Raw genomic sequence first — 23,768 nt, 5'->3', positions numbered from 1 at the left:
ACAGTTCTATTCATTTATAACAGCCATGGCTAGAGCCTACTATTTTATGAAGGGCATTTTATATATTTTCTAAGTTTACATTATGGTTTGACTAAATAAAATTTAGGACAGCTCTCTAGGTATTTGAGGCATATTGCTTAACATTTTGTAATATTTTAAGGTTTTCAGGGTATTAAAAATTATACTTAAGAAAAGTCAGTTTCACATAATATCAGAGTTCTCAACAGAATAAGAGATGCCATTCGAAATGTTATCTGCTCCAAAGATGCTTCCTGTTCTGTGTGAATATACAGTGTGAGCTCACAATTGCACTCATTGAACTGCTGTTCTGTTGGGCATCTGCATACATGGGAGAGTTGCTTTAGTTTGTAACCTGCTGTTTTATTTCTGTTTGTCTGCCTCTCTTAGTTAATTCAAGTGCCAGATGGCATTTCTTTTTTTGTAATTGATTTTTATTGAGCTCTACTTTTTCCTCTGCTCCCCTCCCTGCCTCTCCCCTCCCCTTGAACCCTCTCCCAAGGTCCCTATGTTCCCAATTTACTCAGGAGATCTTGTCTTTTTCTACTTCCCATGTAGATTAGATCTATGCATGTCCATTCCTGTTTGTTTTGGTGGACATTTGGGTGATTTTTAAGTTTTGTTGCTACAGAGGATAGCACAGTCAGTATTTTTGTGTGTTTTCTTTTGCACTTATGTGTATGAATGTCTTTTTATAATATAGCAGTTATTTTCGAGATTACAGTAGGAACATGCTTGATTTTAATAATGTTGTTAACTTGTTGCTCATTGCTATTGATACACATGTATAATTCCAGTATTTATGAGTCTCATTTTTTAAACAAACTCATTTTTAAAGGTATGCTGTTTAATTTTTTCTCCTTTTATACATGCCAGATATCTTCATTATGCAATAATTATTAAAAATGCTTCCTCAAGTCATTAATTGGTAGTAGTTGAATTAGATGAATAATCTTTAAAATAGTAGGTTTTTTTTGCATTTATTTACTCATTTCTTCTTTATTTTCTTGGGTTGGAGAGATGACTCAGCGGTTAAGAGCATTGCGTGCTGTTCCCAGCAACTGCATGGTGGCTCACAACCATCTGTAGTGAGATCTGGTGCCCTCTTTGAGGAAGAGACCTGGTCAGTTGTTCTCATCAACTTAGACCATGAAGTCCAGTATGGACAAGTTCAACAGATCCACAGTATATGGGCTGCCCATACATGCTTCAGCATTGCCAGGGCATAAATTTTATTTCCTTTATTTCTTAACTGATTTTGAGTTTTCTTGTTTTGTAGCTTTGGTCGAAGAAGTGTATTTTGCACAGCGAGAACGTGATGAAGCTATTATGTGCAGACTGCAGCTAGCCCTTGAGGAGAGAGATGAAGCAGTCGCACGTGTGAAGCATATGGAAATGTCACTGAAAATGTGCGTATACATTTAAAATTGTGTGTGATATAAACATTATAAATGTATGGATTTGTGTTATGGTTACATAGTCACATGTATTACTGATTGTTGTTATTACATTAAGACAATTCATATCCCTATGATAGTTCTCTAAAATTTAGGCAAGCTTGTGGTTTGCCTGATGAGGGTGATAATCAAATTTTTAGAAAGAAAATGAAAATCCATGCTCTCAGTATAGTTACTTCTTCAGAGTCCTGTTGTCACTGTTCTTTCCCAACTTTCCCATGTGATTCTTCTCATTACCTCCATTCATTTCAGGGTTTTTTAGTTTGTTTTTTAATATATTGGTTTTTTTACTGTGTGTGCACTAATGTTAGGGATGGGAGCCCATGTCTATGTCCCTCTCTCAGTACTGGAGCCCCATCTGACTTGAACCTGTACATGGCAGGCTTTGTACATGTTGCTACAGTCTCTATGAGTTCACATATGTGTCTTTCCTGTCATGTCTTGACATCATTAGCAGTGTTTAAAGTCTTATTGATTCAGTACAATTGACTCTAAGAGGCTGAATTTTGGTAACACAGTTGATTCTATTTGGTAAAGAAGACCATATTTAGAAATTCTAGAAGTACTATTCAGTTTTTATATATAATCTAATTTCTTATTATTTTAAGAATACTTGTTAATTTATTTATTTGTGTTGAGGTGGGAAAGCTAGTAGAAGGTGTGGAGTAGGTCTGGATTTGTGCATGCTACCACACCTGTGTGGTGGTCAGAAGACAACTGTCAGGAATTGATTCTCCCTTTCCACTACATAGGTCCTAGGGATCATACATTTATGGCTGTAATATTCTTTGGATCTTAAATGTCTCCTCCCAAAGACTCATATGTTAAAGGATTGATTTCCATCCCATGGCAGCACTGGGAGGTGATGAAGCCTTCCAGAGCTGTGCATTATTAGAAGGCTGAGCCACCAAAGGGAATATTGAAGCCCCAGTTTCTTCCTCTCTCTGTCTTTGATTCTTTGTCATCACTAGATCCACAGTTTCCATCGCAGCATGCTCCTTGTTGCTGTGGACTGCCTCCCTAAAACTCAAAAGCAGTAGAGCCATATAACCTTGGTCTGAAATTATGGCTAAGACAAACCTGAGCCTCTTTTAGATTGATTGTCTCTAGTCACAGTGTCAGAAAGCTTAATAACAGCCTGAATGATATTCTTTATTCTTTTAGCTGCTAGTAGATACCTCAATTACTATGTATTTTAGCTATTGTGAATAATTATACACAAGGAATGTAGTTATCTTTGACATATTGATTTTGTTTTCTTTGTGTATATACTCAGAACTAGATAGGTGGTTCATATAGTACGATTCTTTTAGATTCTTCACTATTTTCCTCTATAAATGATATGTGTTCCTACCAGTATTGTATGAGCCCACAGTTTTCTGCATTATCACTTGCAGTTGTTTTACATTTATGATTGTGACGAGCTATCTCATTGAGGTTTTCATTTGTATTCTCCATTGGCCAGTAATGTTTAGTTGTTTTTTGTCTACTTAGTCACCATCTAACCAATAACCTATTGTGTTTTTCAACTCCTTTGCTTTTTGTTCATGATTCTTACAATAAATCTAGCTAAAAATAGACACCAATGACTATGTTATAGCCTAGGGGTTATACTATCTTGATATTTTCTTCATCTAATAATTAGTCCCATAATTTCAAATTCATCTTTGCTTAGCTTTTCAAGACCTGCTCAGACATAATTCTTTGCCCAATGATAACACAAATGGCATATAGTCTAGTTACCAGCAGAATCCCGTTCTAGCCTGAAAGCTTACAAGCTAGGCTTTTACTGCATGCATTTCTCTCAGTGATGTGTTTTTTATATTTCTACCAGAATCACCCATTAATAATACTTATAATTCTTGAGTCACTATAGTTTATATCTTCAAACTCTTGCATATTCTTCCCACAAATTATCCAGAAGCACAAGAACCTCATGTTAAGTTCATCACAGTGACAAGCCTACTTCTCTGTACCAGATTTCCACTGATATGTGTGTTTCTTTGACTATAATACCCAATGGAGTCATCTTAAGAGAAAAAGAGATTATTTTGGCCAGGAGTTCAGTAGGCTTCAGGACTTGATGATAAAGGGGAGGCATGGTGGAGTGGTTCAGTCCATGGAAGTAGGAGCATTTGGCAGTGTCAGTCTCTTTGCTGCAGACCAGGCCTCAGAAAGTATAAGGAATGGGGCTAGCATACAGCCTTTCAAGTTTTGTCCCTAAGGCTCTACTTGAGCCTATATACCCCCCCCACTACAGGTTCCACAGCCACTGCAAACCGTATGGGGAACAAACACTCAAAATATGAGCCTTTGGGAAACATTTCTGTTTTGAATCATGGCAATATGTGATTCATTTTTAGTTTTTCAGAAGTTATAAGAAACATGATTTCTTTTTGTTATTAATCTATATATTATTTTTGTTGGTGTTCTGTATATTGGCACTCACTTATTCCATTAACATTGAGTGCAAAGCCTATTCTTGCACTGGGATTGTCTTCGTACTTCAGTCAAACAAATATATATATTTGTCTACTTCTTCGCCAGTGTTATATAGCCTTAATTTCTGAATCTTTTTATGCCTTAAAACCACATATTGCTCCAACTTTTCTCCTTATTACATAATCATGCAGTTATTCTAGTACCTTTACCTCCCTAGATATATTTTAAAATCATTTTGTTTATATCTACAGAATGTTTTACTGGACTCAAATGTTTTTATTTGTATTTTTTGGATGGCAAACTCTTTATTATTTGAGGCCATTGTTCTGTTTCTTACTATTGAACTAACTTTCAGGAAAGAAAATGATAATTTTGATGGATCAACGGGAAACTCAAGAAATGTGACATTTCATGCATGGGTTTTCACTTAGATTGCAAACTTGTCAGTCAGAATTTGCATGGTAAAGGAAATCAATTGAAACCTGAGCCCATGAACATTTACCTCAGCAGAATTCTTAACTAATTATCATGATGATGTTAAGTTAGACTGTAGTAAGCATTATTATGAGTTTACAAATGGTTAAGATTCTCTTGTCTACTTGCAAGCCCTATATTTTATATAATATCATTACTTTAAATCTTTTATTAAACCAGGCATTTTTGTTGTTTTATACATGCTTCTAGTAAACTTTATCAATCTAAGATCATTTTATATAAAACTGAAGGCGTTATATATTTTGTGTAGTTGTTTTATATTATTTCTTTTGAAAAGATAGAATATCTAATTTTGGTGCAACAGTAAATGGTACAGTGCATGGTTTACCTGTTGAAAACCTCAGTATAATTTTCTGAGAATAATTTTGTTCATTTCTTACTTCAAGATAATTGATTGATCAAGCAAGATAATTGATGACCCAGTCCAGAAAATTATATGAAATATACTGACTTCCATCTTCAATGTATTAACATTAAAAATCTGGTTTCACTTTTTAATACTCTATTTCAGGGAGAAATAATAATTATGTTATACAGCCAACCCGTCACCTATTTCTATAAATAAACTTTTATTGAAACCTAGCCATGCCCGTCCTCTTTCCCGTTGTCTATGTTTTAGCACTACAAAGGCAAGGTTGGGGAGGTAAGACAGAGAGAAGAAGCTGATCCAAATATAGTTAGTGCCTGCCTCTTTAAAAAGTTACTGATTCCTGTTCTATTTAATTTTATTGAGATGATTGTTATGACATCATTTGATGTTTGTGATAAACATATGCCCAAGACTTTGTAACCAAAGGAGAAATAAGAGCAAGTCTTTTCTCTTTATTATAAGCTTATGTTATGCATGCATATATACAAATTTTTAAATATCAAGTTTTTCTTAGTTAATTATAAGTAATAACAATAGTATAATAGTAGTAAAAATAATAAACAGGATTGAGAATAAAAAGAAAAGGGACTGGCTTTGCTCACTACCTCTCGGCATGTGAAATCTAGCACATAAGGCTGACTAAAAACAGTTCAGGTTTATTTACTAGCTAATTAAAAGTCATTACATATTATTTTAAAACTGATCACACAGATACTTTAAAGTTTGAGAGATAAGTTCCCATGTCTGATAATTATTAAGCCTTTTATAACAAATCAATTTTAACTTAAAAATTGTTAATTACTAGCTGTGGATTTTAATACTAGACTAAATTCAGTTAACTGTTTCTAAATTATGAAGAATTTTCATTTAAAATATTTAAACTCATTATCTTCCTGTCCTTAAAGTAATAATTTTTCATATTGCCATACTCCAAAATAACTTATAAGTATTATAGGGAAATCCCACAAATATTGTGTTCTGTTGATTATCCCAGCTATACAAATTAGATAACATTCCTGTATTATTATTTTTATTTGGTAGAAACTAAAGCTGCAAGATTATTACCATACCTATCAAAATCTTTTAAAGATTACCAGAAGTCTACCAATCTAGATGTTTGGCTACCATCTATCCTCTCACATTTTAATTTTATGTTTAATAATTATTAAAATTATAAGTATTCATACCGATTTTTCTGGATATAATGATCAGCTTTTAGTTTGGTTTTATCTGAAAAACTTTAATACCAAGATATTTTAAAATACGTGACTCCATTTAAAATTTATTAGCTAACTGTAAGTGAAGATAAATGCTACCAACATTCAAGTACTCTTGCTGTGAAAGAATTCTGATTTTCTGCTATGCTTTTGAAGTGAGTACAAAACAATTGGCTACTTTGAAATTATTGTCGAATAAACTTTTATAAGTCAGATGTCTGAACATGTAATTTATTTTAGAGAAACTCTATAAAAGACAAGAATATTTGCTCTTCTGGAGATGTGAATAAAAGCAACTACTAGATGCTCGTGAGCCACAGTTGTATATAATCCGTGTCTCTAGCTCTTACCGTTGTGTCAGTATGTATTGTATGCCCCTGTGTACACACAGCGTTTTCTGCTTATGCTTTTTTCTATTAAATTGCTCCGTTTAAAAGCAGCTACTTTTCCAATGATTATAGTGCTATTTACCCAGTTGTGACATTTGGAACAATTCTGTAGCATATTTATCAATTGCTTCTAATAATTTTTAGTACCATCCTTTTTGTGGTAAATCCCAAAAGTGCAGATATGGAGAGGGCTTCAGAAGACAGGAAACTGGTTGGTAAACCTTTAGTACAATTTAAAAATAATCCCAGTTCTTTTTAAATCTGTCATTTACTAATATCCATCACAGAACCATTGCCTAAATTCTGTTTTCCAAAATATATCGCTTAGACTGTCTTTTCTATTAGTGCATTTATTCCGTTCATCCGTATTAATAAGCATTTCAGTAAACGTGATAATTCTTATCAGAAAATGCATTGATGAAGAGGAAAATTGTCTTTCTCTTTCAATTGAATGACTCCATAAAACATGAAAACAGAAAAAAAACCCCACTTATCTAAAGTATGGTTCAATTTTGGTCTGCTTGTATATTCGGTGTGTTTGTATACTAGGTGCTGCAATAGATTTTCGGGTTTAATTTAGTGCAATTATTTGTCATTGCTTTTGTGGGACCTTAGTTAAACTTTGTAATAAAAATGCTTGCTTTGTTTTTTACTTTTGGCAGCTTCCAAAAAAAAAAGAAAGGAAATAGTTTCTGATCAGATTTGAAAGAACAGGAATAAATATCATGATGAGAAAGAGTGCTTCTGTCACTGGGGAACTTTCTTCATCTAAACACATATGAACAATTGATCCTTGTAGTCATATATAGCAGTAAACATTAATAACTTAACAGTCTGAAGTCAGAGCAGAAGATAGAGAGCATTATTGGAAGACGGAGTCGAGCAGTGCCACTTTAATATGTTCAGTGTCATGGCTGACTCTAAAGACTAGTCGAATGAAATTACTCGAGGTTCTAAAGATTTAAAAAGCGAACTCATTTTGCTGCACTAAGGAAATGCTACTGATCAGGCTTTCTGTGTCCCTTTTTTCTAGGCTAGAAAATATTAACCCTGAAGAAAATGACATGGTAAGCCATTCTCTGAGGAGATTTCTTGATGTCAGTCTTATATCTTAGAGGCTTAAGTTCAATTGAGTGGGTTTCAAGAACTAAGATGTGGGAAAAAGAAGAATTGACACACTAATAATGTACATCTTTGCTGCAATATGAAAATTCAATAACTTCACTCAGTCAATTTACAATTCACATGTGCCTATTAATTAAAACCCTATATTAAATAAAATATATTAAAACCTCATGTCTGACTAACATATAATGGTGTTGGTAGACATTACAGGAATTACTGAGCAGAATAAACAATGCAGACACTGGGATAGCTATTGAGAAGAATGGAGCTCTAATTGTGGATAGAATCTACAAGACCAAGGAGTGTAAAAGGAGAATAACTGCAGAAGAAATGAAGGCAGCGATAGAAGAGCGGGACGCGGCTTTGTCTCAGGTAACTGCTGTGCCCATAGGAGCATACATGTGCCATCTTGCCTCTCTTAACTTCCCAAAACAGTGAATTTTGCTCAGATCTTCTTTATTTCCCTTTTACAATCTTTTGTTATATAAAGAAATATGTTTCCTTGTAATGTAACACACACACACACACACATACACACACACACTACTTTTTTGTATTTGGTATTAATTCACACTAGTGTGGAGTATATAATCAATCAAATATTAAAATATTTAAATTTCTGTACTGCTTTTATGAATATGCATCCTACAATTTAGTAAATAATTTCTTAGTAAAATAATGTTCTATAAAATGTTAACTTGCAATAAAATATACTTGCATTCATTAATCACTTCTATATTACATTTCTTACTTGCATTGCAGTTTTGTAAGTGTTAAGACTGTTTTTGTTTCTTTTCTGGGTTGCTTTTGTTGTTGTTTTTAGTTTTTATTCCCAGAATCTGTGTTGATACATTTTGGATCAAAAAAAAAAAATAGGCATTAATTCAACTCAGATTTTTCCTCTGAGATTACTGGGTCTATCACAGTCCTCTTACTGGGTTTCAAGTTCTCCTCCTCCACAGTGAGACCACTGGGCCTGCGGGCTAATTCCTCCTTAGTATACTTTGGTTTTGTCCTCCTGTCCTTCCCAAGCACAACTATGAAGTCATGCACAAGACGACAATGCTCATATACGCTGTGGCTGCAGTTGACACATATGCTTTGTGACATTTTCAGAATCAATTTCACTGGTTCTTTCTTCCTTCTCCTGCCAGCATACCAGCTATTATTTCCTCTGCCTACTATGTGCTGTGTACTTTTTATGCCATTTACCTTGTGGTCATATCCTCTTCTTCATTGTTAACGATTCTCTAATTCAAATATCATCTACATTTATGGCCTCCAACTGTCTTAGCTCATTTACTGTGGAATTTTGATTCCATCAAGTTCTCAACTTCACTAGTACCTGTTTCAATGGATCTTGCCTACTCTTTTTTAAGTCTCAGATTCGCCATGTTTGCTTCTTACCTTACCTATCTTAACTTCTTTTGCTCATCATAATTATCACCAACTTTCATATGACTTCAGTTCTCTTTTATCAACTAATTTTGTTATTTAACCCTTTCACACATGTGTATAATGTATTCTGTTTACTGTCACCCTCACCTGCTCCCATCTCCCTCCAGTCCCTGTTTACACCATTTGCTACCAGTTACTTTCCTAAATTCACATTGTGTGTGTGCGTGTGTGTGAAAGAGACAGACAAAGAGAGGCCAGGATAGCGAGAGGAAGAGAGAGGAGAGAGAGAGAAAGAGAGAGAGAGAGAGAGAGAGAGAGATACTTAGTTTGACTATCTGTGATGCAAATAATTAGAACTACCAATTGGAATGTGGTGATGAGGTCATAATATTCTCTTTCTCTTAATCTATCAATAGTTAGTAGTTCATCAGAGAAGGGTAGGGCTTCCTGCTTCCTCTTTTCCCATATGTGGTTGTAAAAAAAACCATTCTTGTTCAAACTAGTGCAGTCATCCACATCTGCTGTGGGTTTCTGATCAGAGCAGCTGTGTCTTACCAAGTAGATATTTCACAGACCTTCTTGGGGTCTGACTCTTAAGATCTTTGTTTTTCACGTTCCACAGTGTGCTCTGAGCCTCATCGAGATGGCGTAGTAACTTGTTTAGAATTGAGCACTAACCTACCACTTTCTCAGCTCCTTGTGCTTTGTAGTGACATATTGGGAAATAGCTTACATTTGTGAGTTCGAAGTCAGCCTGGTCTACAGAGGGAGATCTAGGACAGCAAGGAGTGTTACACAGAGAATCCCTGTCTCAAAAACAAAAACAAAAACCAAGGGGTGGGAGGAGAACTACAAAATTACAGCATTTTAATTGATTGATATCTAAGATCCAGTCTAAGTGAAGATTAATATCTTGAAAATAATTTTTATTTTCAGTTATAAAACTTTGAGTTTTACAAGACTATTCAGGAAATTATGTGTTCCTCACAGTTCTTTCCTACCTCCTCTTCCATTTGGATCCATCCTCTCTGTCTCATGAGAAAACAAACAGACATGTAAGAGATAATAACAAAATAATATGATATAATAAAATAAAAGGAAACACTTCAGAATAGGACAAAACAAACAGAAGAAGAAGCATCCAAGAAAAGGCACAAGAACAGATAAATGCTGAGACCTGCTTGTTGTAGAAAGCTGCTTGCTCATTCCAGCCACTCAGACCTGAGATAACTACACAGAAACCGTATTAATTAAACCACTACTTGGCCTATTACTCTAGTTTCTTATTGGCTAGCTCTCACATCTTAATTTAACTCATTTCTATTAATCTGTGTATTGCCACGTGGCTGTGGCTTACGAGGTAAAACTTAGTCTGGCCTCTAGCTCTGGTGGGGCTACTTGGCTTCTCATGACTCTGCCTTCTTTCTCCCAACATTCAGCTCAGTTTTCCCCGCCTAATTCTACTCTGCCTTATTAGTAGGCCAAGGCATTTTCTTTATTCATTAACCAATAAAAGCACCACATAGACAGAAGGACCTCCCACACCTCCCACTCATTCATGCACACTCAAGAATCCCATAAGAACACAAAACTGGGATCCAAAATGTATATAAGCAATAGACCTGTGAGATAAAAAATAAAATAAAAAATTTTAAAGATAAAATTAAGAAGCAAAAGAAAGAAAGAGTCTCCCGAGTGAGACTTCCTTGGGCAAAACTAAATTTTTATTTGCAAGTAGTTAGCGATTGGAGATTGCTTCTGGGTTAGCGATGGGGACATGTGTCTACTTCTCTTCAGCTTTAGGACTTCATCTTGTGTAGACCCATGCAGGCCCTGTGTATTCTGCCTCGTTCTCTGTGAATTTATATGTGTGTCAGTCCTGTTACCTTTAGAAGGGTTTTTTTTTTCCATAGTGTCCTCCATCTTCTATGGCCTTTAAGACTTTTTCCCTTCCACTTCCAAATAGTTCTCTGAAGCCTGAGGGCATGAATTTAGTGGAGATACCTTCTTAGAACTGTGTGTTTAAGGTCACTTACTCTCTGCATATTGTCTAAGTGTGGGTCTTTGTTTTCATTTCCATCTACTGCAGGAAGATTCTCTGATGACGCCTGAACAGGGCAATGATCTATGACTATGTGTAGTCATTAGGAGTCATCTTATTGCTGTTCCTTTAGTAAAAGGTAATATTTGGTTTTCCTTTAGGTCCCAGGGCTACCTAGTCTCATATTTTTGCTCACCAGTGCAATGTCAGGAATGGGTCCAGTCTCATTGAGTGGGGCTCCAGTCAAATAAGATATTGATTGGTTACTCCCACAAACTTTGTGCCAGCATATCTTGAAGCAGGACACCATTGTAAATCAGAGAGTTTGTAGCTGGGTTGGGGTTTTACATTTCTCCTTTGGTATTGTTCAGAGTACCTTCTGGTACCCAAAACACTAGCCCGACTATACTTTGGGTATGCACCAGCTTGACTCATCCATGTTCCACGAATTGTGTAGGTACTGTCTTCATCAGTAGGGTCTTACTGTCTGTCTGTGGAGAGCAGCCAGCCTTGGTAACAGTCTCAGTTATTTGGGGATTCCTATTAGATCCCGACAACTATCAATTAGATGTAACCCATTCCCAATACTGGAAACATCATTTGATGGCAAGAGATTTCCAACTGAGGCTTTTGTCTCCCCCATTATTTAGCAATTTCATTTAGATCATTTTCATATATGTGTAATATTTTAGTAAGTTTCTACTCTACTAGGTTTCCATACTACCCCTCAAATGACCTTAATTTTAGGTGACTCTCCCTGTATTTCCTCCATCATTCTCTTCCCTCACTGTCCCCACTTGACCTTTTATTCTAGTCCCCTTCATCTAGTCCATCCATAACTATTCTATCCCCCCATTCCCTTACTCTATATCTACCCTCTGTGGTTCTATGTATTGTAGCTTTGATTCAACAGCTAATATCCACATATAAGTGAATACCATATTTGTCTTTCTGGGTGTGAGTTACTTCTCCCAAGATGATTTTTTTTCTTTAGTTCCCTCCATTACCTAAGACTTTCATGATATCATTTTTTAATACTTAGTCATATTCCATTGTGTAAATGTACCTCATTTTCTTTATCCTTTCATCTGTTGAGGGACATCTAGGTTGTTTCCAATTCTTGGCTATTATGAATATAACAACAATGCACATGTTTAAACAAGTATCCCTGTGGTAGGATGAAGCATTTTGGGGTATGTGTGCAAGAGTCGTATAGCTGGATCTTAAGGTAGATTGATTCCCATCTTCCTGAGGAACACTGATTTTCCTTGTGATAATACAAGTCTGCAGTCTGACCAGTAGTGGTTGATTGTTTCCTTTACATCCTCACCAACTTATGCTGTCACTTTTAAAGTTAATCTTAGCCATGTAGATGGGTGCAAGTTGAAACATCAAAGTAGTTGGGCAATACAAACTGACTTCATGGAGGGGCCAGGGAATCTCAAAATTTGGTAGGTAAGAAGTAAGCATTCAGGATGGTATGTGTGAGAAGTTGGAGAGTTTAATATAATCAAAATGTCTAGCGTGAAATTCTCAAAGAATTAATAAAAATGCTATTAATGAAAAGAAGAAAGCACCATGAATACAGTAGCTCCAATCCACACCATGCAGACTTCACCAGTTTTTATCAATGTCCTCTTGTTGCTGCAGGATCTGTCCTTGTCATCGGATTGCATTTATTGTTTCTGCCCAGTCTCCTCTGCTCTGTGATGCACTCCTGATCTTTCCGCTATCTGAGAGGTTTATATGTGTGTTCTATAAAATATCTCTACATTTTTTACATCTTTATCATGATTAGGTTAGATTTTGAGTTTTGGAAAAAAATACCAAATTAATAACACTTTGCTTTTAAAGCTTTTAAAATAATTATACATTTTCCAAACATACTGCTTCTGCATAGTTCTAGGAAAATTTTAATATCCTTCTTATAAATACTAAAAATTATCATATTCAGTGATAATTAGATACATTTGCTAATTTATATTTCCAATCAAAGTTAGTTATTTATACTGTACTTTTATTTATAAGAAAAATTTCCCATATCTCTTTGATCTCAAACTGAGTACAGAAAAACTTTCATTCTTTGAAAGAATAAATTATTTATAATTAGCATTTTATTTGATCAACAAGACATCTTACACACAAACCCTTCATTCTTTCCTCTTTCTCATGTGGTCAGTCATTGCTTGTATGTTAAATAAATTGCAGAAATACCTGGAGTTAAAAGATAGAGGTGAAACTTGCATTTCTCCAGATGACTTATTGAACCTTTCACTTCATGCTCTAGTTCGTTTCCTGTTGCTGTAACAAAATGTGTGAGGCTGGGTACTTAATAAAGAGAGTTCTGTTTAACATACAGTTCTTGTAGACTGCAAATTCAAAGTTGGATGGCCTCATCTTTTGTGTAATATAAGTGCGTTGTAGAAGAGATCACATGGTAAGACAGTCAGTTTGCGAGATTCCTGTGTTAGCTTTACCCTTTCTAAACCAACTAACTGCCTATCACAGAAGTTACTGCGTGTATCACAGAGCTAGGTATGTTCATCTCTTCCAAATAGGTCTTGAAGTGAGCTAACAACCTTTCATTTGGCTTCATCTCTCAGAAGTTATTCCCTCCCTAACATTGCCACACTGGAGACTAAAGTTCCTTTAGAAGACACATTTGGCCCATAACTAAACCATCAAACCAAAATAATAAGGCATTCAGGTGGTTAAGTAGAAGAATTTTCACAGAATCAAATGCTTTAGAATGTTGTAGGGCCCTGGAGAAAAACTAAAATTACTAAACTAAGGAGTCTAATTTTCAGTTTAGTCCTTTACCTTTTTTCTCTGTATGCCTAGCCATTGGTACTAGTATATGTTTCAAGATTTCACAGATAAATTATTTTATGTTTTCAAATATCCATTATAATGATGATTTCATTAGTAGTATGCTAGGAGACACAGTTGGGTCCATGCTAGCTATCCATAAGCAATAACAGGATCATAGGATCTGATGGGGACTTTTAGCTTTAGTAGCAGGGACTCAATTTTTTCCTTGGGGATCTAGAAAAATTAGGTTAGTTTTAGGTTAGTCTCAGATGGTGCCTAAACAAGGCATTGATCTTTGAGTATAACAGAATGGCATTAGGAGTTATTTTATTGATACTTGGCTTTTGGGTTTGTTTTTTTGTTTTGTTTTGTTTTTTGTAACATAAAAATGGTATTTGGTTTTTCCCTGTTTCTAGGTTATCTAGTCTCTGAAATATTTCTAAATAATTTAATGTCATATTTGTATTGACTATAATAATGCCTTTTTTGTAATTCAGTGGCCTCATTTTGCCTAGGCTAAAACAAATACTACAGATTACATCTTCTTTGTGCCTAGAGTCGAGAGATACAGAAGGCAAAAAGAAACTAGGGGTAATCATCAGGATAATTAAAGACATCAGCTAAGCAGTTCATAACCAGATTTCTGTATCTCTATAAGCCACAAGCCCGTACAAAACACCAAGCTTCAGCCTAGCAAATCCAACACAGAAATGAAATCAAAACTCTAGGGAGACATTTGATCAACAGGAAAGCACACTGACCTGCTGTTTTATAAATCTGTTTTGACTTGAAGCATAGTTATCCCTGTCACTGGAGCATTCTTTCTCTGACCAGTCTTCCTTCAACCCTCTATTGTAAGACACTATTTAAATATTTTGTCCATGGATACTTCCATGAAGCAATATTGATGACCGTCCTTCCTTCCTGCACTTTACTTTACATCCTGTTACAGCACTTACCACAATGTTTTATTAGTTTTTCTTTATGGCTCTCGTATTTTCTACTATGGATATTGAAACTGTTTTGTGTATTCTGTTTTTGATAGTCCTATGATATTATTGGTACTAAACATATATATTTACTAAATTGTTGAACTTATTAGCTTTATTTGACTGATGAATTAATGTACAGTTTTTTATCTGTTTCAAAGTGTAATAAATAAAAATGATGAAGTATTTTCCATCTGTTCATGTTCTACTGACTGACGATTATATGCCTTGTGCTGGATTTAGGCAATAATCCCATGGTCATAATCATCGAAAGATAAATGTTTCTGTCTCTTGTAGAACTTATAATTTTGTAATGGAATATTGGAAATGAGTAAACAAATAAAAGTATTTTCAGTTAGTGGTGTAATTAAAACAAAAGTAATGGAGAAGACTGTGGTTTATACCAGGCTTTCTTTTGGACTACTACCCAGCTCCCAAATCATGGCAGTGACTTGTGTTAACTTTGAATGTGCATCCTAGCTTAAGATCATTTCTGGCTAGCTCTTTTAACTTAAATTAATCCATTTCTCTTTGCCCTTTGCCTCAGGGCTTTTTTCCTTTCTTCCTCCTGTAGTAGTACTTTTACTACTTCTTGTGCCTGGCTGACTGGCAGCTGCCTGGCTGGCCCTGGGCTTGTCCTTCTCTTTCTCCTTGTCTTCTTCTTTTTTCTTTTCTTATCCCTTATTTATTCTTTCTTCCCACCAACCGCACCTATTCTTTCTCTACTTAGCTATTGGACGTTCAACTCTTTATTAGACTAATCAGTGACTTAAGCAGGCAAGGTGAAACAAATGCAACACATCTTTATATAAATAACACGCATCCTTACATCGTTAAGCAAGTAGAGCACAAACAAATGCAACACATCTTTACCTAGTTAAAATAATATTCCACGGCAGTGGTTGGTGGTAGAATTAATGGGGTGATCAAAGCGGGACTCTGTTAAGGTAAAAAGATGAACTAAAACTTGAAAAGAAAAGGATTTGGCCATGTAAAGAACTGTAGAGATAACATTCCTTCAGAAAGGAAGTAATCAACATTACCCTGTGAAGAAAAAGCTAATATGTTTATGCTGTTGATGAAAATACCAAATTCGTATTCAAGTGAAATATTATAAGAGGATTTTATTGGCGGGTCATGAGGTAACCACAGATCTGAACTGTGCTGTAAGTTGGCCTTCATTAGCGGGAGAACCAGCATGTAAGCTAGAAGGTATTAACAGGAGAAAAAGCATCAGACTAGTCTCATGAAAGATAACACTAATGTCTTGCTTAGAGGAACAAGATCGAGAGAAGGGAACCCGTTTGGGAAAGATTTTGAAAACAATATGATTAGAACTTTGAAGATAGTTTGGTTTTGAGCAATAGAGAACAGAAGGACATGGCTGACCTCCATTATTTGGGCTCAAATACTGATGACATTTGTGTTGTGGTGAAAGATGTTTTGGGGGAGGATAAAAATATTTAGTAAGGGAAAGTAATATTGATAAAATTGATAAAAATAAGCACCAAGGACTTGGCTATTGAGTCATCAGCATATAGTGGATTAGATCTGTGACACTACAAAAATCTAGAGGAAGAACAGAGCCCATGACCAACATCTGTAGCATGTGCTAGCAGTTGGCAGAGTAGGAGCATAGACACAGAATGCCAACTGAAGTAAGCTAAAGAGAGTGTCAGGGAAACTCAAGAAAGTGGAACAAGATGGTTGTTTTCGTGTAAGGCATAGAAGGGTAAAGCAGGAAAAAGAGAGAATCAGCCATGTGAGTGATGTTGAAGGTTTCTATAAGATTTAGTTCAAGACACAGGCAAATAGTGTAGTTCAATAGGAAAATGGAAAATGAGGGGAAATGCAGTGGAGATGCACAGTGCTTTCCCTCCCTATAATAGATGAGGAAGATTACTGTTGAGTAGAAAGGTTTATGTAATGTCTTAGGAGAGTATTTACTTTCTAATGAGAGATAGGAGAAAGGGGAAGTGAGCAGAGATGTTTTAAGGGAGAGAATTGCAGTACTGCGTGTTGGTATAAACGTAGATGGAAAATAGACATAGAAAAAAAAATGAAGAGTTTTGACTGTTAGGAATCAAGGAAGTTACTTTGATTGTAACTAAAGTACAAAAAAAAAAACTGTGCTGGCAAGTTCATAATTTTAGTAGACAATTGAGGTGTCTATCCTTTTCTTAGTGATAATGTTAGATTAATTAATTGAGATTTATAAAGTCAATAGGGAATAGTTTTCTTGGTATGTAATGAACATAATACAAAAACGGAGGTTTTCTAGGCAAAGCTAAATGCCCACTTGAGAATTACAGAAATGAATTTGTTTTGTAAAATTAGGTATTGTCTGATTTCCTTTCTCAGCATTTGCATCTCTATTGTGCAGCTTCTGTAGATAATTACAAGAAGCCATAGACATAATGGGGAAGAGCCAGTTCTTATTGCCATGAGCCATCAGAGTCTTTCTTGTGAAAAGAGGAAAGGGAATGGCAAGTATAAATGAAGGCAACTAGTGAGAGAGACTTTTCCTGAAAGTAAGATCCTAATGATTAAAATTGGTGAATCTGTGTTTGATAATTCTTAGTTTATCAATTGGCTTAAAGTGCTACAGTGTCGGGCTGTAATAATCTAGAGAAAACATTAGAAATAATGTCAGTGAGGTTGGGGAGACGGCTCAGTGAGTGAAGTGCTGGCTGTATGGCCTGAAGACTTTGGTTTGGATCCCCAGTACCCATGGTTTTTGTTGTTCTTGTTTTTGCTTTTTAAAAGCCAGATGGGGTCACAGCTCTCAGGAACTCACGTGTTGTGGGGCATAGGCAGACACATCCTGGGACTCTGGCCAGCCACTCTAGCCAAAACAGTGAATTTCAGGGTCAGTGGAGACCCTGCCTCAAAAATGTTAGGTAGTAAAGCATCTATCTCTGTCTTCTCATACAGGTAATGCACCCACATGTGCATATGCTCACACAAGCATGCAGCACCTATGCAGGTAATGCACCCACATGTGCATATGCTCACACATGCATGCAGCACCTATGCAGATAATGCACCCACATGTACACATACTCTTATGTGCATGCATTACATGCATGTATATAATGTAGAAGAAGCCAATATATTCCAAAGTTGTTCTTGTGTAAGGTTATATAGATTTATAGAAGAATAAGTCCTGAATGTTATCACATAGCTAGCAAGGCAGATAGAGAAGTAACAAAGTGAACATATCTAGGGGAAATATATAAATAATTTAAAATTTGCAAATACTTTTCTCTTTATATAACAAGAACAGAAATCTAAACCTGAGAAGTTAATATAATGACACATATTTTAAGTTTCAAAGCTCTATACTAAAACAGTCATTGGCCAATTATGAATTTCTCACTTGGTATTTTGTGTGATCTAAGGTCACAGACGGGTTGAAATTATGTAGCACAGCCTAATCCACTTAAATAGCAAATCCACAATCTTGGACAGTGATATCAAAGTTAATTTCTTTTTAGCAAAGAAAATAATCAGATAACTGAGTATTAAAAGCTCTCTTTTGTCTTCATTTTCTGTTCCTTATAATTAATGTAACGCATAATTATAAAGGATGCAATTAATGATGTGCTAAATAATCAGAAAGTCATACTGGAAAGAAAACAAATTAAAATATTTAAAACTTCACAGAAAATAGGAAAGGAAACATTAAACATTCTTCATTATAGTGATCGTAAAAATTCTTACTATTTTTTCATTATTATTTTGTTAATTTGTTTTCCTATATATCATACAGTAAATTTTTCTGTCTCTTTTCTGTTTTTCTTGCCAACATATGTTACCATTTTATCAATTATAATTACTTTTAATTTTCCTTCATATAAATATTCTATTGTTAAATAGAAACTTTTAAAAAGTATAACTAAGTGGAGAAAGTACAGATAAACACAAAGGAGAAAAATCCCAATAAACTCATTCCCTTAGAAATAATCACATGCATATGCTTTGCAGTACATATTGAACAACTGCTTTCTATCATTGCTTTTCAACTAGATTTTATAATTTGTACATAGCATAATTTCATAATGTGAGTGTTAGGATTTGATCAACTGACCTGTCCCTGGGAGACTAGCCATAGTCTTTCTGCTTTGACAAACTGGAAAAAATTGTAGCTAAAATATTACCTGTGTCTATATTTCTATCCTTAGGGAAAATACCTAGGAGTGAAAATAATGAATCATTGAATATAATTTGAAATTCATTTAGATTTGTTATTTTCATTTTTAAGAATATTTTTAATGTAAGAGTGTTTTACACACATGCTTATCTGTTTATCATGTGTGTGGATGGTGCCTGAAGAGGCCAGGAGAGGGCATAAGAGTCCCTAAACTTGAAGTACAGTGGTTGTGACCCATGTGTGTGTGCTGACAACTTCTCTACTAGAGCAAGTACTCCTTTTTTTCAAGACAGAGTGTTTCTGTAGCTTTGTGACCTGTCCTGGAACTAGCTCTTGTAGACCAGGCTGGCCTCAAATTTACAGAGATCCGCCTGCCTCTGCCTCCAGAGTGCTGGGATTAAAGGCATGGGCCACCATCACCTGGCTAAGAGCAAGTGTTCTTCATCAGAACCATCATCCACCATGATCAAATCGGCTTCATCCTAGAGATGCTGGGATGGTTCAACATACGAAAATATGTCAACATAATCCACCATATAAACAAACCGAAAAAAAATATGATCATCTCATTAGATGCCAAATAACTTTTGACAAAATACAGCATCCCTTCATGATAAAGGTCCTGGAGAGAGCAGGGATACAAGGAACATACCTAAACATAATAAAGGCAATATAGAGCAAGCCAACAGCCAACATCAAACTAAATGGAGAGAAACTCCAGTGATCCCACTGAAATCAGGAACAAGACAAGGTTGTCCACTCTCTCCATATCTATTCAATATAGTTCTTGAGGTCCTAGCTAGAGCAATAAAATACCAAAAGAAGATCAAGGAAATACAAATCAGAAAAGAAGAAGCCAAACTCTCAGTATTTGCTGATGATATGATAGTTTACATAAGCAACCCCAAAAAAATCTAACAAGGAACTTCTACAACGCAGAAACACTTTCAGTAATGTAGTGGGATACAAGATTAACTCAAAAAAAGAAATCAGTAGCCCTCCTCTATACACAGGATAAAAGGCCTGACAAAGAAATCAGAGAAGCATCACCCTTTACAATAACCACAAATAGCATAAAATATCTTGGAGTAACTCTAATCAAACAAGTAGAAGACTTGCATGACAAAAACTTTAAATCTTTGAAGAAAGAAATTGAAGAAGACACCAGAAAGTGGAAAGATCTCCCATGTTTTGGGGTAGGTAGAATTAACCTAGTAAAAATGGCAATCCTACCAAAAACTATCTACAGATTCAACACAATGCCCATCAAAAATACAGCAAAATTCTTCACAGACCTCGAAAGAATGGTACTCAACTTCATATGGAAAAGCAAAATACCAAGTATAGCCAAAACAATTCTGTACAATAAAAGAACTTCTGGATGCATCACAATCCCCGACTTCAAACTCTACTACAGAGCTACTGAAAATAGCCTGGTATTGGCATGAAAACAGACAGGAGGACCAATGGAACTGAATAAAAGACCCAAAAATCCACACAGCTTTGAATACCAGATTTTTGACAAGCAAAAAAATGTCAGATGGAAAAAAGAAAGCATATTTAACAAATGGTGCTGGCATAACGATATCAACATGTAGAAGAATGAAAATAGATCCATATCGATCACCATGCACTGTCACCGCCCCCCTCGTCCAGCAAGGATGACGCGACCACCGGAGCTCTTCTCACTGCAGTTTTATTCAGGACCTTTTGACAATTGTAAAATCTCTCTCTCTCTCTCTTTTCCTCTCTCCTTCTCTCTCTCTTTTCCCTCTCTCTCCCTCTATCTCTTTTCCTCTCTCCCCTTTTCTCCTCTCTTTCTTTTCCTCTTTCCTTTTCTCCTCTCTGGGCAAACCTCTCCCAGCCCTTAAGTAGGCCTGGGCTGCCAACCTCAGATTGCCAGGTGGGCACTGCCCATAGGTCCACGCATATGCAAGCAGCTGACAGTCATTGCATGATAATAGCATAAGTCAGGCCTAGTTGATATTAGTTATCACAGAGAGCACTCGCTTTCGGGATCGCGGAGGGCGGGAGCCAGCACCATCAGGTGCGACTCCACGCAGCTCTCTACATTGCCATCAGGTGTGGCTTCATGCAGCTCGCTACAATGCACAAAACTCAAGCCCAAATGGATCAAAAACCTCAACATAAAGCCAGCCACACTGAACCTCATAGAAGAGAAAGTGAAAAGTACACTTGAACACATTGGCACAGGAGACCACTTCAAAAATATAACCCCAGCAGCACAGACACTGAGAGAAACAATAAATGGGACCTCATGAAACTGAAAAGCTTCTGTAAGGCAAAGGACATAGTCAAGAAGACAAAACGACAGCCTACAGAATGGGAAATGGTCTTCACAAACCCCGCATCACACAGAGGTCTGATTTCCAAAATATACAGAGAACTCAAGAAGAATAAATGATCATCAAAATCATCAAAACAACTAATCCAATAAAAAAAAAAGTGGAGTACAGACCTAAACAGAGAGCTGTCAATAGAGGAATCTAAAATGGCTGACAAACACTTAAGGAAATATTCCACATCCTCAGTCATCATAGAAATGCAAATCAAAATGACTCTGAGATTCCATCTTACACCTGTAAGAATGGCCAAGATCAAAAACGCTGATGACAACTTATGCTGGAGAGGTTGTGGGGGAAAGGGAATTCTTCTGTATTGCTGGTGGGAATGCAAGCTGGTAGAGCCTCTTTGGATGTCAGTGTGGCAATTTCTCAGAAAATTAGGAAACAACCTTCCTCAAGACCACTTTTGGGTATATATCCAAAGGATGCTCAATCATGCCATTAAGGACATGTGTTCAACTACGTTCATGGCAGCATTGTTTGTCGTATCCAGAACCTGGAGACAACCTAAATGCCCCTTGACCAAAGAATGAATAAGGAAAATGTGGTACATTTACACAGTGAAGTACTATGTAGCGGGAAAAAAAAACCTGACATCATTACCTCGCCTCAGTACAAGTCCAATTTCCTCCATGTCTGGCTGGTGAATCTCTCCTTTCAAATTCTTTCCCAGAATTCCTGTCTCTGCCTATCTTCTTCCTGCCCAGCTATTGGCTTCTCAGCTCTTCATTAAACCATTCAGAAGGTACCTTTTGTCAGTGAGGTAAAAGAGAGACACATTTTACAAAAAGATTATTCTAACACAAATGTTATCACAGAGACTGGTGGCATGCTCAGTGCCTGCACAGATCTGTACCAGGTTCTCTGAGTGTGTGTGTGTGTGTGTGTGTGTGTGTGTGTGTGTGTGTGTCATGGCTTCTAGCTTAGTGTTTTTTATATGGAATTCCTCAGTGTGCAAATGTGTGGATTTTTAATTCTTATGCCCATTTTGGAATATTTTCTTATGTTTGTTTGTTTTGTTCAACTACAATGTGTTAGCTTTTGTTTGGTCTTACTATATTTTATTTTGTTTTTATTCTTAAGAAGCCCTTCCTTTTAAAACAAGAAAGAAAAGGAATAGATCTGGATGGGAGGGGATGTGGAGACAAACTAGGAGGAGAAAAGGAAGGGGAGACCATGGATAGGATATATTATGTGAGAAAAATATCTATTTTCAATAAAAGGAAAAAATGGAACCATACACAAAGGGGAGTAGAGAGATAGGAGTCTCTGGTAGGAATTAAAGGGAGGAGGGATTGAAGTAAGATATGATCAAAATATATTAAATGAAATGGGAGAAGTAGGGAGGGGAGCAGAGAAAAATGTAAAACTCAATAAAAATAAAAAAATTCTCAAATAATTAATAAAATATTTATTTAAAAAAGCAAAACTAAAAAGGAATGCCCTGCTACAGTCTTTTATAGGTGTTGTAACATTCATCAGTACTTCATCTTCTTCATGTTGTTCCTTTTTTGATTTTTTATGTATTTAGTGGTTATTTTTTGATTATTTACATATTTAATGGTTGTCTGAATTATTTCCTTTTTGAACCTGTAGATATTTTTATACACATAGGACATAAGTTTCATTTTTCTTGGTGTCTACTAAATTTAACTCATTCTCCTCAGCTAACCATAATAGACATAATGTACTCAAAGGAGATGATCCACTGGGGAGTATAGGTTTAGGTTTAGTAAGCAATCCCAAATATTTTTCCAAATGTAGTGTACCAGTTTGTTAACAGTTGGTATCATTATCTATCTTATTTCTGCATTCAGATGGGTATTTAATCATATTTCCTTATGGCTTTAAATAGTATATTTCTTGTAACTAATGATATTGAATAATTTTTCACATATACGTTTGTCATTTGATATCTTTTAGTCTGCTGGAGGTGTCTGCCCACTACTGAATTGCGCAGTTTGTCTTTATTACATTTTTCTTTTAATGCTACTTTAATAGCAACATTTAATTTTATCACTTTTCCTTTTCTGACCAGTGCATTCTGTGCCTGGCTAAGAAAGCCTTCCAGAACAGGTCCTGTTCTGAGCACAACAGAGGAAGAGCAACCTGGCAGACTGCATGGAATGTGGATGTGAACTATGAACTTATGTTGAGCACATTTGGTACTAAAAGTGACTAAATACTGTAGAATCTTTAGTATAAACTACTTTGGCTTGAAAGTATCTTTTTTGCAAAGATGGGATTTTGAAAAGGAAAACAACTGAAGTTTATAATGGGAATGTGAGGAAACTATTTGATAGCTTTTATAAACCCATTGACAAATTTCAATTGTATGGGTATTTGTTCAGTATCTCTATTGTTATGAGGAAATTTTCATTTAATATCTTAATGTAGTATATAGATGCGTATTACATTTTACCTTTAAGAAATAAATAGCTAATTAAAATATATCATCTGCTTCTACAAATAACCCAGGAGGAATGCTAATCTGTCA

The 23,768-nt window shown here is 35.7% G+C and overlaps 1 protein-coding gene across 1 annotated transcript in view; it reads left to right on the top strand.

Moving 5' to 3' along the window:
- The window catches only part of Mipol1 (mirror-image polydactyly 1), a 233,773-nt gene that overhangs the window by 78,297 nt on the left and 131,708 nt on the right, over window positions 1-23,768 (top strand). The window contains exons 5-7 of the mRNA XM_057782609.1: window positions 1,298-1,427; window positions 7,422-7,455; window positions 7,715-7,885. Coding sequence (XP_057638592.1) covers window positions 1,298-1,427; window positions 7,422-7,455; window positions 7,715-7,885 — 335 coding nt within the window. The remainder of the gene's footprint in view (window positions 1-1,297; window positions 1,428-7,421; window positions 7,456-7,714; window positions 7,886-23,768) is intronic.

Source organism: Chionomys nivalis, chromosome 10 (assembly GCF_950005125.1).
Source record: "Chionomys nivalis chromosome 10, mChiNiv1.1, whole genome shotgun sequence".
Classification (NCBI taxonomy): domain Eukaryota; kingdom Metazoa; phylum Chordata; class Mammalia; order Rodentia; family Cricetidae; genus Chionomys; species Chionomys nivalis.
The sequence above is the reverse complement of the archived record's forward strand: the minus strand, read 5'-3'. Positions and strand labels throughout refer to the sequence as shown.